General features: G+C 38.3%; 2 protein-coding genes across 4 annotated transcripts in view; one reads left to right on the top strand and one right to left on the bottom strand.

Annotated features, from left to right (window-relative positions):
* Positions 1-2,578: 2,578 nt before the first annotated feature.
* On the top strand, positions 2,579-9,141 carry irf7 (interferon regulatory factor 7). Of its 2 annotated transcripts, none has more exons than XM_081355618.1 (9): positions 2,579-2,653; positions 3,559-3,715; positions 3,962-4,130; positions 4,209-4,309; positions 5,031-5,079; positions 6,047-6,181; positions 7,215-7,604; positions 8,426-8,541; positions 8,625-9,141. In XM_081355618.1, exons 1-9 carry the CDS (start codon positions 2,646-2,648, stop codon positions 8,769-8,771), a joined length of 1,272 nt encoding a protein of 423 aa, XP_081211744.1. In that variant the 5' UTR covers positions 2,579-2,645; the 3' UTR covers positions 8,772-9,141. The 2 variants fall into 2 exon arrangements, with proteins under 2 accessions (XP_081211744.1, XP_081211743.1); XM_081355617.1 differs by having other exon boundaries at positions 2,601-2,653; positions 3,556-3,715.
* A 341-nt stretch (positions 9,142-9,482) lies between these two features.
* The window catches only part of phrf1 (PHD and ring finger domains 1), a 20,327-nt gene continuing 11,610 nt past the window's right edge, over positions 9,483-18,199 (bottom strand). For both annotated transcript variants that reach the window (XM_081356367.1, XM_081356368.1), the window contains exons 10-18: positions 18,049-18,167; positions 17,635-17,828; positions 17,418-17,540; positions 17,128-17,273; positions 13,072-16,110; positions 12,865-12,941; positions 11,382-11,501; positions 11,153-11,281; positions 9,483-10,944 (exon numbers count right to left, since the gene is read on the bottom strand). In XM_081356367.1, coding sequence (XP_081212493.1) covers positions 10,786-10,944; positions 11,153-11,281; positions 11,382-11,501; positions 12,865-12,941; positions 13,072-16,110; positions 17,128-17,273; positions 17,418-17,540; positions 17,635-17,828; positions 18,049-18,167 — 4,106 coding nt within the window. In that variant the 3' untranslated portion in view covers positions 9,483-10,785. The remainder of the gene's footprint in view (positions 10,945-11,152; positions 11,282-11,381; positions 11,502-12,864; positions 12,942-13,071; positions 16,111-17,127; positions 17,274-17,417; positions 17,541-17,634; positions 17,829-18,048; positions 18,168-18,199) is intronic.

Genomic DNA, 18,199 nt, shown 5'->3' with positions numbered 1-18,199 from the left:
GATAGATAGATAGATAGATAGATAGATAGATAGATAGATAGATCCAACATCAGTGCCTGACCTCCCAAATGCACTTCTAGAAGAATGGTCAAAAATTCCCATAAACACACTCCTAGACCTCGAGGAAAGCCGTCCCAGAAGAGTTGAAGCTGTTATAGCTGGAAAGGGTGGGCCAACTCCATATTAAACCCTACGGATTAAGAATGGGATGTCATTAAAGTTCATGTAAAGGCACTTTTCACAATAGAGTAGATAGATAGATAGATAGATATCACCAGCAGAGGGCAGAATTGGACAAGATGAAAACCACCGTTGATCATTAGTAGACCTTCAGTTACCAGTCCATTAATGCAACTATTACCATAACTTGATAAAAGCCAAAACTAGTAGTCACACTGTCTGTTGTTATCATATTATATATGTTTACCTGTTAAAATGTACATGACAAAAATAGTCAAGTAGTTTTAGAATAATGGGATAAAAAGTGGTATACAACTACTTTGTTGGTGAAAGATCACACAGTTTTGTCCAGCTGAGATTTCAGCAATGGTGTTCTGAATAAATAGGTTTTTATTTCCATGCAGTCACAGGTGTCTGACACTTTCTCTCTATTTTTCATGAAATCACCAAAAAAAGGGATATGAAAACACTATATTGCTTGATGTAGGCTAGGAGCACCCTGTCAGCTGACTGTGGTCAAGAGACTTTAGTACTGGGGAAACAACCAAACACCGGAGGAAAGCTCTTCCTAGGAGTCTGTAGAGAGAAGTGCACCCTTACTCTGAGATTCATTTCCTTTTTCCACTGCGAAACAACACACACATGCTCTCCAAACTTCAAGAGAAAGTGCAGTGAACGTGCTGTATTAATAACAGCACTGTCATGGTTCTCTCAGGTTCCTCTCTTACAGCTGCCCTGCCAAATACATGAGGACAGTGTGCAGAAACACACCTGTTCAAGACACTACACGCATCCCTGAAACTGTGCTCTCGTGACATCAATCCCTCTTGACCAAAGGTTGCGATTGAATCACTGTATTCAATAAAATAAAACAGAATATTGTATTTAGATGTACATTGGCCCAATATGGAAGTAATCAGACTTTAATTTCTTTAATGTTGAGCATTTTAAATGACTAGCGTTAACCCTCTGTCCCAAAGGATTTAGAAATAGCACTGAAAATATACTTAAAGGGATGAAATTATGTCATCATTTATTCTCCATTATGTCATTCGTCCAAACATGACTCTTTTCTTTTCTTTTTTTCAGTGGAACACAAAGAAGATCTTTTGAAAAATGTCTGGTTTTGTCCATACAATGAAATTCAATGGGGTCCAAATGCAGTGTTTTGGACCTCATTGACTTTGCCGTCAAAATGGCCCAAACAACAGTAAACAGAGCAAATGTAATAGATTTATTATATTGAAATTGTGACTATTATTTAACACATATTATGGGGTAACGGTAAAGTTAATCTCAACTAAATAGGTGAAAAAAAAAAAAGGAGTGACGAGGGTAAAACTAAGGTAGGTCAAGGCCTTAAGCATGTTTGTCTGGACGTTTTCTGATAAATCACTGTATTGTCTGATTCACACATCAGAGAAGAGTGCGTGTAACAAAAGACATTCCACTGTAATCTGAGCGGTGCTATATATAATACATCATACTGTTTAAAGTTCATAAGTGCTTTCCCATGATGAATATGATGCAGGATCTGTTTGAACTCTGTACTTTTACAGTTCTATGTACACAATAGGCAATAGCTTAAGTAGGCCTACATGTTGATAAGACATTACAATAACAATAAACAAGGCCTTTGTGTCAAAATATCATTTGGGAATATGCAGCGTTGAGCAATCACAAAAGAAGTTGTTTTGAATGTTAAATTGGCATACAAGTACAAATTCAAAAATAGTGTTCAGTTTCTATCACATCCGTAAAACTCGAACAACACTAAAATGCAATAACATGTAGGGGTCTAGGGGTCACGGAAAACTTCAACAGTAATACTTTCAAGAACTGTTTTCTCATTTTAATATATTTTAAAATAAAATGTATTCCTGTGATGGCAAAGTTGAAATTTTCCAGTCTTCAGTGTCATTCATTATTCTTATTATCACGGTTGTGCTGAGTATTATTTTTCACAAAGTATTTTGAATATGATCTAGACAATATTTGAATTATTTTGTACTACAATGGCATAATAAATGCCAGTTAGGCCTATTTTATTTTTAAACATCGCTTTGTCTTTATAATATCACACTTACTTACTAGTGTCATCATATTTTGGTGTCCTTGGCATCAAAAAAGTTTTAATACCCCTGAGTCTTTATGATTAAAATAAATGAAAGTGGTGGAAAACCCGGTATCACAAACATGCTCATTTATTTGTAAAGCCAATAGGTGGCATCATCATCATCAGCCTTCACCTTAAACGGAAATGATGATGATGTAAGAAGACGAATTATTGCCAAATCAGTTTTATTTTCAGTTTTATCTCGCTTTCTCTTGAAACTCCTCCTGTCTGCAAGAGGGTGTGCCTGTGTGACGCTTCACGGACTCGGTATAAAAACACAACACACACACACCAAACCGATGTAAACTACGCGGTAGAAAAACTTCGTCAGGACCTTATCATAGCAGCGATGCAGAGGTAAGATGATGGAATTATTATCATTATTATATTATGAAATATAGGCTTTGTCTTAAAACCTAGTGCACGAGCACGACCCAATACGCGTTTCGGCTTTCACGAGCGTTTAAACCTGAGGCGTCGCTCGCGTTTGACGCATGTGTTCGTGTATGTGTCAGTGACATAGGTCAGTGAACGCGATTTCACCAAATACAACACGTTCCTGGATCCTGAGCTACATTTCCATCAACCAATCAGATTTGAGGGACTAGTTTACAGTTTATGCCAAGTTTACATGAGTGTAAACAAGTTTTGCTTCTACATCAGTGTTATTCATCTGTCATTACCCTCTGATTTTAGAGATAATTTAAGGGTAGGGTTAGGATTAGGGATAGGGATTGGGCTAGGACTAAATTTTCGGATAGGAATGTTGTTCCAGGAAATAGGCTATGCAATAGCCACGATTTGAGCTGCAGATATGAAGTGGGTACAGTTTTTGGGTTACAGATTTGCATAAAGTGATAGATCTTTTTTTTTATGCACATATTTGCATGCTGTTTAAAAAGTGAAAGGTAATATGAAATTCTAAAAAAATAAATAGCTATTGTTGGCTATTATTTTAGACGTTTTATTTTCAGAAGTTTCAATAAAATCAAAATATAGTAGTTAATATTGTTTAAATTCAACCAAAATTTTTTTTTACATTTTATTACAGAATATAATAAACACTGCAGTGTTGCATACATATTGTATTTGAGTTTATAAGTAATTTGAATATTTATTAATTAAAAAAGGTTTCAACCTGTAAAAAATGGCTTATCAATGTAAACTTTAGCTAACAAAATGTAGTACATTCAGCTGTCTGACATACAGTGACGTCACTAAGCACATCTCTTTTTGATCTCCCATTGATTTTTTTTAAGCAGCACGATGGGCAAACCTCAGTTCGGCCCGTGGCTTATAGAGCAGGTGGAAAGTGGGAAGTATGAGGGATTGCGCATGATAGGCGACAATGCATTTCGGATCCCTTGGAAACATAACTCTAGAAGAGACCTTGGGGACGAGGATGTTAAAATATTTAAGGTAACTTCCTCCTTTCATCTCACATTTCACTTCTGCATGAACAATATAGCTGCAGTCTGAAGATCTTCAAAGGGGGTAGGGTTTTAAAAGGGGGCAGGGTTTTAAAAAAGGGGGCGGGCCGCGGGATTTCCTAACAATTAAGTGGAATTCACCCTAAACGTTTTTAAAATCATTTGAAACATCATTTGAATTGTAATTACACTAACTTGAAATAAATGTAACGTGTTGTATTTTTGGTCTGTTCAGGAGTGGGCTGTGGTCAGCGGGAAGATCAAGGAGAACCCTTACGACAGAGCGAAATGGAAGACAAATTTCCGTTGTGCGCTTCGTAGTCTAAAAAACTTTGAGATGTTAGAGGATCACTCCAAAGATGCGGAGGACCAACACAAAGTGTATCGCATTATCCGTCCTCAAAGTGAGTTTAATTGCTTAGTCTGCTCTTGTCATGGGAAAATGAGTTGATTTTAAAGCTCTGGTTAACCTTGTTCTTCAGATTGCCTAGAGATACAGAGGGAAGAGCCAGTTCAACTTCAGCTACCATTCATTGCTGATATCTACAGCGAAGCGCATGATTACATGTCTGAAGTCATGGAGGTAATGCCCAGATTTATCACTGGCAGTAGATATAATAATATGTACATAATAAATGGAATTCATTATTTTTTAAAATATGAAATATTTTTTAATATTACATGAATTATAAATTATACACTACTGGCCAAAAGTTTGGAATAATTGGAATTATTTTTTATTTATTTTTTTAAGAAGTCTCTTAGGCTGACCAAGGCTGCATTTATTTGATCAAAAATCCAGAAAAACAGTCAAATATTATTACAAATTAAAAAAAGAAAACTTATTTTAAAAGCATCATTACTCCAGTCTTCAGTGTCACATTGTCCTTTGGAAATCATTCTAATATGTTGATTTGCTGCTCAAGAAACTTTTATTATTATTGTCAATGTTGAAAGCAGTTTTTCCTGTTTAATATTTTTGTGGAAATTCAAATTTTTTTTGAGAGATACTTTAATTCAGCAAGGATACATTAAATGGATCAAAAGCAACATATTTTCAACAATAAGAAACATTATTAATAATTCAGCCCCATAAGTAATTGTAAATGATTGAGCAGCATATTAAAAGGATTTTTCTGAACCATCATGTGACACTGAAGACTGGAGTAATTATGCTGATAAAGGGTAAAAAAGAAAAGAAATCAGAATTATTACACATTGACCAGTAGTGTATATAAATAAATGATTGAATTATATTTTTAAAATAAATAATAAATATATATATTATATTATGTCTGATACAGCAGGAATTGCTTAGCCAAGTGGAGACAATGCATCTAAATCAACATGCAGGTAAAAAATTGACCATCTACATTTATCTAATCATCGCCGGCCCAGACCCGGCCCACGTCTGGTACGCGTTGAATCCACATGAACCAGATGTGGCCCGGATCTGGGCCGACACTATTGGTGTCTGTGCACTATCTTTACTACATTTAGTAGTTTTAGTAATTTAAACAAACCAACGTGTAAACACTACAGATCACTGATTTGTCAGAGAGAATCGTCACTGCCAGCATCATTGGATTTGCGACACCAAACCCGCTAGATTTTAATAGTAAGCAACAGCCACTGCAGTATCATATGTTCGCACAACTTTTTTTAAACAACTTGCTTTGACCATCGCACGAAACTTGAAAAAAGAATCGTGGACAGTAGACGAGATGGCGGCGCAACTGTAACAATCAGTCTATAATCCCACCCACTTTGACTACCCTTTTGACATTCAACTGTATCCACAAAATTTTGCAAATGTTACCGCACCTTTAGAATCCACACTTTTTTCCACTCCATGTGTAGCATGTTGGAGTTTGGGTTCCTTGTCACTGTCTTTTGGCTTGCTTATTTGGGGACACTTAATAGTCAACAATATTATTGAGTTGACTGCACTGACAATTGTGAACTGAGCTGAGTGAATGATGACATCATAATAGTTAATAGTTGAATTGAACTCATTTCATAATTGATGATCTTTACAAAGTAAAGAACTGAATCATTAACAGAACTGAATCAACTTTAAACTGACCTCAGCTGAACAATGACACTGTTTTCTTTTTAGAGTAGAAGAATTGAATTGTTTGCATCATTGAATCATTATTTTCCTGTTTATCACTGTAGCACTACATAAATAAAGGTGACTTGATTTCACTTGACTCATTATAAACATTACATTATATAAGTTTTGCTCCATGGCAGTAGGAAGTGAGGTAGATGAGGCTCTTACTTTGGCAGATTCATAATATACCCTTTCTATCCACAGAACCCCTTCCATGGGACACCTGTTCCCAACAAAACATACAGACTCCCTCGAGGAGCAACTTTGAGACGCCCTACTCAGATGATCCATGCATGCAGAACAACACACCGGCCCCAGTCCAACAATCCGACACTAATGGTAACACAACAAGCTGTTGCAGATTTCATTCAACCCAATTCCATGAGAAATCGTAACTGTTTTACACAAGTTGGATATTTCATATGAATTCTGTTGATTAGTACAAAAACAATTTTAAGAGAAAAGCAAACATTAAAGGGGTGGTTGATTATGATTTCACTTTTTTAACTTTAGTTAGTGTATGCTGCTGTTTGAGCATAAACAACATCTGCAAAGTTACAATGCTCAAAGTTCAAAGCAAAGGGAGATATTTGCTTTTAAAGAAATCACTTTTTAAGGACTACAACAAACGGCTGGTAGAGACTACACGACATTCCTCCAGGGTTAGTGACATCACCAACCCTAGAATTTACATAAACCCTGCCCCCGAGAACGTGATTTATAGATTATCAACACAGAATATGCTAATCAATGACTAGAAGATAACTACACATAAGCTACATAAATTCATCAACTAACCATTAAGAAACGTACTGTTGCATTCTACATGTTGTCACTTCTTCTTGAGTCACGTCTTCATCATTGTCTGAATCCAGTTTGAACATTAAAGGCTAAAAGTTTTTGAAATTTTCAGTGCATGTCTGTGTGAGTGCAAGCTGTTGAAGCTCCGCCCTCTGTGCCGGGAGCAGCAGCTCATTTGCATTTAAAGGAACAGACAAAACGGTGCGTTTTTGCTCACCCTCAAAAAGTGACAACTTTAACATGCTATATAAAAATATCTGAGGTATTTTGAGCTAAAACTTTACATACACACTCTGGGGGCATCAAAGACTTATTTTACATCTTGTGAAAAGGGCATTATACCACCCCTTTAAGGTCCACCGCCACCCCAAACCTAACTGTAAGTGTGGCAAAAACGTATGATTCAGATTACAAATTCATCTGAACTTGCCACAAATTTGCCAAAACGTAAAATAGTTATGATTTGCCATAAGACTGCATTAGCTTTATTTGAACCATAGACTGTCCATATCTAGAACATTGCATACATAGTAGTGTATCTCTAAATTGTGTTACATAATGTTACTTCTAGCGCACCAAGGGAACCTTCCTGCTCTCTACGACCTGGAGATCTCGATCAACTACAGAAGAACAGAAGTTTTGAAAACTCGCCTGTCTTCGACACTCGTTCAGTTTCACTACCAGTGTGACCCATCTGAGCTTAGAGGAGCGGCAATACGCTTCCCGACCACCGAGGGTCTGATCGACCACGTACAGATTCACTTCACGAAACGCATCCTCGACAGCATTCAGAGAGGCCTGCAGCTGGAGGTCAACCAGTACGGCATCTACGGCTTCCGTCAGGACAAGTGTAAAGTCTTCGTCAGCACCAGTGACCCGTCCGAGATCCACAACCCAGAGCCCAGAAAACTGCATCAGAACAACAAGGAGCTACTGCTCAGTTTTGACAAGTTCGTAAGAGGTATAAACGACGAGAAAGGAATATTTACTGCATACTGAATGATCTTTATAATATGTTGAATTAATATCCAATTCATTTGTAAACTACTTTAAAATTACCAAAAACTTAATTTATAGCTGGTTCCACCATTTGCAACCCGGTTAACATGACTGTTCCAATGAAATATTCCTTAAAATTGTGGCATACAGGAAGTTGGCACACCAAGAACATTAACTATAAAGATAACTATACTATTGTCCACACCAGCGGACGATATCGTTACGTTTATTCTAATTACATTGCTCAAAAAGTTGCCCTGTGTATCTTCACCTTAAATGTTATTAAATTTAATATAGACAATAAAAATAAAAAAAATAAAAAAAACAAGATTTAAACACCTTTCACTGACCAATTGTTGAAAAAAAAAAAATAATAAATCAGGTCCTATTTTGTACCCTATTATGGAAGTCACCACTTACAGTCACAGCGGATAATATTTTAAAATATGCTACTTTAACACAGTTTAGAAAGTTTAACCTATGATTTTAATATTACACATGCTAGCATTAGTTATGACAGATTGATTTACCAAACACTTAACAAAATGACAAGCTTCACATTCATGCTTTTAAACCCTCTTGGACACTCCCCCCCGTCCCCATTGACTTCCATTGTAAGTGTTTTTCCTGTTTTTACAAATTGATAGACAAGTTTCTGTTGTAACTGACAGTGTTACAAAATGCTTCCTTTAGATGTTCAGCAGAAAACAGACCAGCACATTACAGTATCACTGTATTACAGCGATGTGTTTTTCTGATTGGAATATCACGATTGTTTTTCAGATCTGATGGATTTTAAAGAGAACAGACGGGGGTCTCCAGATTATACCATCTACCTGTGCTTCGGGGAGAAGCTCCCTGATGGAAAACCACTGGAGAAAAAACTTATAACAGTCAAAGTAAATATCTCAAAACAGAAACACATTTAGTCTTTTTGTCTGCATTTTAAGTGTTTTAACGTATCTTTTTTCCATCTCCACAGGTTGTACCACTGATATGCCGTGAACTTCACGAAAGAGCTCAGATGGAGGGAGCATCCTCTCTTCAAAATGATAACGTCAGCTTGCAGATCTCCCACAACAGCCTTTATGACCTTATCAATTCTTTGGGTCTGCCTTCAATGGACTAAAGTTTCTGTTTTCAGCATGAAATTACTCAGCCATCATTCATTTTTACATATATTCTCTTTGCTACTGTTACACTCATAGCACAACGCAAACCGAGAGAATTTTTCAGAGGTAATTTCCATGGGGTATTCTGAGGGTGTTTAATCTCAATGAAACTATTATTCAAATGCTCAGAAACCTCTTCTTGTTAACATTGTCTAATGAGGGATTCAGCCTCGTTTTAATATATATTGTCTTCTAGTGAAGAATCTTTCACACTTTGCCCAAAGGGCTTAATTCGCTTCTTGTCTGTTGCCCTGTTTATGAATGCAATGTTTAGATAGTTTGACATCATTTAATGGAGTCATATTAAAAAGTAGTGGTTGACTGTTATGGGTGTTAGTTTATTAGATAATGCTGATACCAATATCTCTGTGTGGCTGATGAGACAACATGTAAAAATATCATACATATAAGTTCTAATAAACATGTATATATATATATATAAAATGTGATATTTTGTTTTATTTATATATATTTTATTTACACTTAAGATAGTGAATAAGATGTACTCAAAATTGAAAATTCACCAATCTATAACTAAATTATACAGCAGCGCATTTCACAAATAGGAGGAATTTTGAAAGCATCTAACTAAACATTATGTTCACTTGAGTGTGCATGAATCCTTAAATATCAGCACATTTTACGACTGTAAAAAAAAGAAGCAGGAAGCATGCCAAATATTTTTCTTTTTATTAAATAAAGGATCTAATAAAAATATTTACATAAACAGTGGATCACGAATCATGTATTCTGTGACTGCTTGGATTCACATGATAAAGTTCACTCGGGTTAAGAGAACAAAATCCTCTCTGTCGGGAAAAGACCAACGGTTTGCCACATTTCTGCACGCCTCGCTGTCTGATACAACTGAAGTTACATGAGATCAATTCAACATTTCTCAAGCAATTAAAATGACATAATTAATGAAAAGGGTTCAGAAAATCCCAACCTTTTGAATTACACTCTTCAGCCATCATTTACGATCAACTTTTCATTGAACCTTTAGTAATGTATAAATAAATGGTTATTTTCTAGGCTGAAAGTCATTTGTAAAAGCTGTCATTCACTAACAGAACAAAAAACAACAGCAATTAGAAAAAAAAACAATTGGCAAACCCATTCATCTGGCAGGATTTATCAGGAAATCTGCTAAGCAGTCACTTTTCAACTGAACAGAAAAGATCTATCATGAATGAACCTTATCGTTTTTCTATTACAACAAAACCATTCAATGAGGGTGAGGTCTACTTCAGTTTTCCTGTTTTACTTATATTAGTAAACTAAAAGATTTTAAAGAAATGTCAACCAAATAGATTTCAGAGTCTCATAAAGACTAGATATCAGAACAATATTTTAACTCAAATAAATGCTCTTTGTAAGTTTTCGGAGAGATCACAGAATGTCCCAGACCCAGAGGATCTTATGCATTTACGACATGTGACATCAAAACAAAAAAATGTATGTGCTCTCCAATCTCTTTTGTTTATGATGGAACTTTGATGTTCACCAAGTATTGTGTGTGTGTGTGTGTGTGTGTGTGTGTGTGTGTGTGTGTGTGTGTGTGTGTGTGTGTGTGTGTGTGTGTGTGTGTGTGTGTGTGTGTGTGTGTGTGTAAATGATTTATATTTTAGTCTGATGATGCAAGAGCCTGACTAATGACTTAAACTTCCAGTTGGATAAGTTTAAAATAGCAAAGAAACACAACACCCTCTTGAAGACTCGTTTTAAACAACAGCAACGTAAAGATTTTTAACATATCTTGTATTCAGACACACCCAGAAACTTTCAAATGATCTTAACATTCAAAAGAAAACAAACATTCAAAAAGGTTCATTTTACTGGAAACAAGACGTTGAGCCCTTAAGAGTTTCCTACGTCATTGTAGAAATGCACAGATTAAAAAACAATCAAATCTACAGTTGATTGCTAATGATACTGTCTGAAAAGGACGTAGCCGTTTTACCACTGACTTCACACTGAAGTTTGGAAGTCTTGCGGGACGTCTGCCTGTTGGTTTTCCCCAGTTTCCTCTTTCCTGTGTTTTCTTGCATGTTTATACTTATCCACGTAGGCTTTGACCAAGTTAACTACTTTAACCGGGTTGATCTCACCACTCTTGCTATGACACACCTTGTTAATGAGGGAAAACAAGACATGAATGGGATCATTTTCACATAATAACATAATTCTTTCAGAATTCATTCAAGAAATTGCCTACTGAAGAGAAGGAAAACAAAATAGTATTCGCATATGCAAACGTGCTTGGGTTTACTTGGGTGGCAAAAGGAAGTGAATATGAAAAACAGCAGCAAAAGAAAACATCTGACGTCTCAGTTACCTTCTGAACGGCCTTACGCAAAATCTCTTTGTACTCTTCCTTTGTGATGTCCCTCTTCTGATAGAAGGGCTTTATTGCAAGCTTGACCTCCTCTATAGCTCGCTCTTGCATATGAAGTTTCTTCATGTACTAAAGAAAGAGAAATAATGTTTAAAAATTCAAGACATCAAGGCAATCGAATTAAATGAGTCATCGATGTGATGAAATTGTGCAGTGACGCTTTATTGACCTTCTCTTTCGGATTGGGGTCCCCTTCTTTGTGGGATTTTGGTTTGCTGGATTCCTCTTGGGGAGGAAGGCTGGAGACTGTTGCTGTGAGTTTTGTATCAGCCTTAGATGAAGCTTTATCCTTTAATATGAAATAGATTCATGGGATTATTGTAGTACTGAAGTACCCATAACATCACTCAAGGTCGAAACTGCCCACAATAATACAAATTTCCATTAACCGCTTCAAAGATTAATAAGGTCTCGACTTCCTGTGATCTTCCGGGCTTTCCCTTCGCTTAAGGTAATGTGAAGTAATAATTTAATGTGAGCTGAGAAATGCAAAACTTGACAGAAATTTTGTCAATTGCTGAAGATCCACAAAATGACCATCATAAATCTTGATAAACTTGTATTCAAGGTCACTCCTTGGGAATGAAGGATGCAACAATTTCCAAGTGTAACGTTAACTTTCATTTCTTCTGAAGTGAAGCCTTATAAGGCTGCTTTCAGTTTCTGTCACATGGGTACAATAGGAATTGCATCATCCTTGTTTTCACCATGTTGAGAGAGCAAGTTGCAAATTGTGAATATGAACGGTGACATGATGACACCCTCTGGTTTCTTAGAGCAACTACATATGAGGTGCAACAATTATGACATGCACTGGTATGCACAAAAACTTGTTCTAAGAGCTCTTAAAAGGTTTCTTCAGTAAAACTCTTCTCAAAAAAAGTCTTATCAATCTTGCAAAAGTAATGCTCAAGATGTAGAGTTCCAGAAAACAAAATAAGACTTTATTGGGCAAAGCCGAGACACCTGCAGGACATCTGACCTCCTCACTCGCAACTCACACATTTATAGCTTTAACCAATGGTCTCATTTGCAGGTGCTCTCCTCCCTTTTCTCTTCCTGAAATCACTTTTGCCACAGTTACTTCATTACTGGGCTATCTTCTTCTCTTTATAAGGGTGGGTGGCTGACTGCCAACCAGTCAAAAACATATTTTGATTGTCCCACAAAATAATTATTCAGTGTTTTTGCCTCATTATTTTTTATCAAGAGAACATTAAAGCTGCTCTTTTGGTTCACATGGCCTTCAACAGTGCAGATGCCAACCACAAACAACTTTAGGTAAAATCCCATTTCTCTCAGTCATGTAAGGTCATGAGGCCTTCAAAACACATCTGGTTTTTATAGTGTTCAGATTACGTCATCTTCATTTATATAGCGCTTTTAACAATGTAGATTGTTCCAAAGCGGCTTACATTGATAATAGGAAATCAATAGGAAACATCTACAATTATAGATGTTTTATAGAATAATAGGAAACATCTACAATTGTTTTCTATAGGATAAGTAAAACATTTCATCACTCCAAACAAGTATGATTCTGTAGTATGTGGAACACAAAAGAAAGTTTTTCAAAAGATGTCTGTTTTGTCTTCCAAAGAATCTATCCCTTTAAAACAATGGAAGAAATAAAGTATAAGACGAGTTTGTACCTGACTGGAGGTTTGTTGGGATGTAGCAGACCTTCGTGACCCTTCTTGCTTGAGTTTTAGTTTGAAGAGTGCAAGTTCTAAATAAGCCATGGGAAAACATTCAAAACAATTTCACTAATTTTCAAAATATTTTAGTTTTATGTAGCCTGAATGCTTCAGACCAAGTGACTAAATGTGTAAAGTAGTGCATCAAACATTTTTACTCACTGCTTAATTTCTCAGACTGGGGTTCTGCTGGTTCCTGCAAATTCCAAGTAACTCGCTTTCCCTGCGGCTTAGGCTTCGCACCAGCTGTAACGGGTTCAGTCATTTGCTCATTCCCAGCTGGAGCCTCTGGAACGGCAGGCTTGGGGTCAACAGCTTCTGTTGAGTCGGCCACAGAGCTCTCACTCATTTCTTTCTTAATGAAGTCCAAGTTATCAATCAAGTAATCAATGCTAATATCTTCATCGGATGACATAACAGGTTCTTGTTTTATTGGCGGGTCTGGTGGTTGGAGAGGTGACACCTCCATGTCCTCCTCTAAAAGCGGCGACTGATAGGACTCAATGGGCTCCTTTTTACAGTTGGCCGGGTCTATGTCAGGCGTATCCAAACTGATGACAAGAGGGTTGTCACTGCAGCTTGGTGAATCATCTTCATCAAGCCATATTTGCTCGATTATCTTTTTTTGTGGCTCAACCATTTCTTGCAATTTAATTTCCTTTTTACAGTTCTCAGCGTCTATATCAGGTGTGCCCGAACTGATGACAAGAGGGTTGTCACTGCAGATTGTAGAATCATCTTCATCAGGCCATATTTGCTCGATTTTTATCTTTTTTGGCTCAACCATTTCTTGCACTTTCATTTCATCCTGAAAGCCGGCGTGTCTCTTTTCTAAATCCGCACTTTTCAAATTAATTTCATTAAGATTTGGTGATTCCTTGCTGAAGATGTTAAAAGACATCTCTTCATTTTTCATCTCTTTAACACCATCTAATTCTCCACACAGTTCCTCCTCCTTTTTGAAATCTTTCAACTCCTTGACAGCACTAATGGGCCAAGGTTCCTCTTGTTTAATTTTTTCGGACTTAAGCAGCTCAAGCGAAACATCTTCCTTGTTTTCTTTAACTCTTCTAGTCTGGTCACCATGTCTTGATGACCCAAGACCACGAGTTGTGATGTCAACCAACTGAGTCTCTTGTTTAATTGATGGTTTAACTGAAGTAGTCTCATGTTTATGTGCCCTTGGGCCCCTCTCTGTCTTCACCTTTGTTGTAGACCTTACTGAACCAACAGCGGACTCATGTAACTCAGTGGACACGGGCTCTGCTGACTTATGGGAGCTCCTTTCTGTGCGTCGAGAGGTCTCTGATCGATCCTCTTGCCTTTTTCGCTCTCTAGACGTTGATCTTGATTTTGACTTCTGTCTCTTTAACCTATTCTCACCCTGATCCTTTGATGTTTTCCTCCTTTCTCTGGATCTAGATCTAGAAAACGAACGAGATCGAGAGCGCCTTCTTTCTTTTGATCTCTTCTTTCGTCTTTCTCTCCCTCGGTTGTCATTCCTCTCACGACTCCCTCTTCTCCCACTTGTCTTCCTCTCTCTACTGCTGGAACTCGAGGAACACCTCCTGTCTCTTGACCGTGGATATCTCCTCTCTTTCGATCTTGAGCGCTGCCTCTCTTTTGATTTTGAACTGGATCGCCGCCGATCCCTTGACCTTGAGCGTGACCTCCTCTTTTCTTTTGACCTTGAGTGTTTCTTTTTATGGGAGTCTTTAGATGAAAGGCTTTGCGAGTTTGATGGTGACGGCTTCCTATCCATGCACTGGGACTGGTGAGGTCTTTCCATTTTTATGTTAGTAGCATTAAAGGTACCACTGACTGAAGGTAGCTCTTTACACAAATCATTTCCTTTAGATGCTTGGATTGCAAAAGACTCTTCAAGGGACTTTGATTGGGGCCTGATGGGTTGAGGTTCAGCCTCAGGCTCAGACTTCACCTCCAGCTTAACATTTTTGTCACTGCATGACGAGCTTGATCTGGAGTGCTCCTGAGCTTTCCGAAATGGACTTTCTGGAGTTTCATCTGAATGATGTGGTGATTGTTTGCACGGTTTATCTCTGCAAGGATCTGGCTCCGTTTTAACTTCTGCACACATTTCTGAGTCTCTCTCCATATCGGAGTCTGCATTCACAGACTCAGATTTGATTTGATGACAGGCATCCTGATTGACTCCAACTGGCACCCGAGACTCAGTATTTTGGGTGCTAACATTAAGACCATCTCCTTCTGGCTCGTTATCAGATGAATCAGACCCCGTAGGGTTAAAGGGGTCATAGACCTCACACTTCTCCTCTTTGCTCTTCTCCTCTTTGGCCTTTGTTTTTAATGACAACATCTGTTTACTTTTATTACTCTTCTTTGTTGATTCCTCCTCATTCCCAGGCAGAGTCCCTCCTGATGCAGAAAGTCGCCGAGCTTGCCATGGGTTTCTGCTAGAGTTTATACGGAAACTGACGGAAGAAGAGGACGGGCACGAGTTTGAAGAGGCACTGAAAGATGATGTGCTGGAGGTGAAAGAGCTAGAAAATGAAGAAGCAGCACCAGTTCTGTCTGATCTTTGCCTCTGAGCATCCACTGTCCTGTTTTGCTGACTTGTACCCATTCCTTGCTGGTCAACGGTACGTTCCCTACCTGTATTGCCTGCTAAGCTGGTCACTGAAGACCCAGGCAAAGTACTGCTACTGCTGTCACTGCTACTATTTGCACTGGAGGTACTGTCCCTTTTAATTTTTGGTATCCTTGGCAATACAGAAACATCCACCCATACAGGCTTTGGAGGGGGCTTTCTGACAGGCGTTTGTCGGGCAGTTCCCTCCTGGTCTTGATGGGGAGAGTCAGAAGAGCTATTTGACACCCTTGAGAGCGGTTGACCTCTAATCCCATTAGTGCTCAAGTGACCATTTCCAGGTCTTGGTGGATTTAAGGTGATCGGCCTGTAAAGAGCACATGGATGCAGATTGGGATGAACCAAGGGAGAGTGAGGAAGATGCGGAGTGTGTATGGGTGGAGATGTGGGATTCTGTGGTGTGGAACAGGACCCATGAGAATTGTGTACTGGTGAAGGCCTCCTCAATGGGCTGGAGGAAGGACCAGCCTGTTCAGAGGGGTGGATGAGACTTGTTTCTATGTTTGGTGTGTTTCCTGGTTCCCCTGAGCCTGATTCTCCAGGGGTAGTGTTCATTGGCAAGGACAGGGACACTGAAAGGAACGAACAAACATTTGACTTTTGAAAGGATGACAGTCATGCAACATCAACGTAACATTCTCATTTTCCACGAGATATTTTCCTCTACATCTCATCAGCAATTTTGATTTTGGCACGCTCTGCAGCAGCTGACCACTAAGGAGCAAATGTACAGTGATGTGACATAACTGCCAGATTCAAACTGTGCTTTCACGCTATGGCTGGCGCTGAGCCAAAGACGGACGCTCAGCGCTTGTCATATATCACAACTATTCAGTGTTTAACCACATAATGTTCATTTTAGGTTACAGACATTTAAATACATATAATTTATAGCAAAACAATACATTTATAGTTTGTAAAACACACAATGGTGTCTATGGAAACAGCAATAACAATCCATTCAAATATATTTGCCGACGTGTTTTATTCATATCAGATAGACACTGTAAGTAACTATAAAGTTAACTATTCTTCTCCCAGTTCACCGGCCACTTACTTTCATGTATTTCTGGAGAAACTGATGAATTCACGTGCTGTAATAAATCCAGTGCTTAATAAATAAAAATAAATAATAATAAATGTAATAAATCGCGATACCGGCTCAACATCGTGATGGACGATGGAATCGTCTATCGGCCCAACCCTAATATAAACCTTAAATATAGTAGAACAGGTTAAGTAAAAATACAATGAATATGCAATAGAGTTCATATATTTATCAAAATGCTCCTTTGCTCCTTTATTTTTCTAGCTGAGTTTTTGGACAATGAGTGACTTTGAAGTAAATGTAACATTACATAACTTTGTTCTAAAGCTTTTTTATTGCCGTATTTCAAGCGAATCACACCACAGTTCCAGTGCATCTGAACTCAGACCACCTCCTACAGGTCGTCTCTGGTTCGGTACCCTGGCGCGCTCCCGGGTACGCATAACAGCTTTCACATTACCAATTTTTCACGCGAACAGTCTCCCGTTTTGAAATAAACTGCCAGTGTGAAAGCACCCAATGTCTCCAAAGCATGACTTACCATGTTTGGTTGCTTTGAGGGAACCATCTCTGTTGATGACCACATCCGAACTGTCCATGAGGAGCATGCTCTGACCACTGAGGATACTCCCCAGCAGGTCTGATACAGGGGCAACATCTTCCTCCTGTGGGACACTCACACCTTGCCTGGAAACCACCACACAACCAGGATTTAAACACCCATTTAATCCTCAAACATATTTTCATTGTGATTTTCATCACCTTGAAGTAGAAATCATCTGTTTCCTCCATCGTGACCATAAAGAGTGATTCCCCCCCTCTAGTAGTTACCTGGAGAGGCCGGCAGATATGGGTCTGGCCACAGGCTGATGGGACCGCAAGGCAGAACGGGAGAGGCCACGGCGTTTAGCTTCCAGAACAGAGGATGGTGTTGGAACTTGATTCTCATCCTCCCTAACAACATAAATTGGAAGATTAACTTAGACACTCAAGCGCTCACTACTTAAAAATAATTGACAAATATAAAATAAAACCAACAGAACTTCACCTATCATCAAAGGGGTCTAGGTCAAAGGGATCTCCGTACACAGAGAGGGAGGCTGCGCCGATTTCTGCCCGCATACTTCCTAAACTGTACTCTGAAGGCCGATAAACTGAGGGAATAATGGAACCAGCCTTGGGCTTCTTAATCCCTAAACTCCGTGCAATACGACCTCTGGAATTAGTTTCCTTCTTTTTGACCTGAAGCAGCAAAACATTTTTGGTTTTATCACTTTTTTGCCAGACATATAATTGCAAACTTTCACGCGTTCTTGCATAGAAGAGGTAAAGCAATACTTTTAATAAGCAAAACATTTATATTTGAGCTTTCAAAAACCCATAACAGCAACCTTTCAACAACCCAAAAATAAAGAACAAAAGCTGTTAAAATTTTGTGGTTCTACATCTGCCAAGAACTCACCAGTTTTCTTCTAAATTTGGTCTTCCTCCCTCTGCGTTTCCGTCTCTTCACTCCCACGCTTTTTGTTGTTTTCCCCCCAGATATTGCTGAGGATTTGCTTTTGGTTTTCCTTCTTCTAACTGGTAAGAGAATCCCATTTAGATCAGACAGA

This window comes from Scardinius erythrophthalmus, assembly GCF_964197995.2.
Source record: "Scardinius erythrophthalmus genome assembly, chromosome: 24".
Taxonomy (NCBI): Eukaryota; Metazoa; Chordata; class Actinopteri; order Cypriniformes; family Leuciscidae; genus Scardinius; species Scardinius erythrophthalmus.
This window is presented reverse-complemented; position numbering and strand designations above follow the sequence as displayed.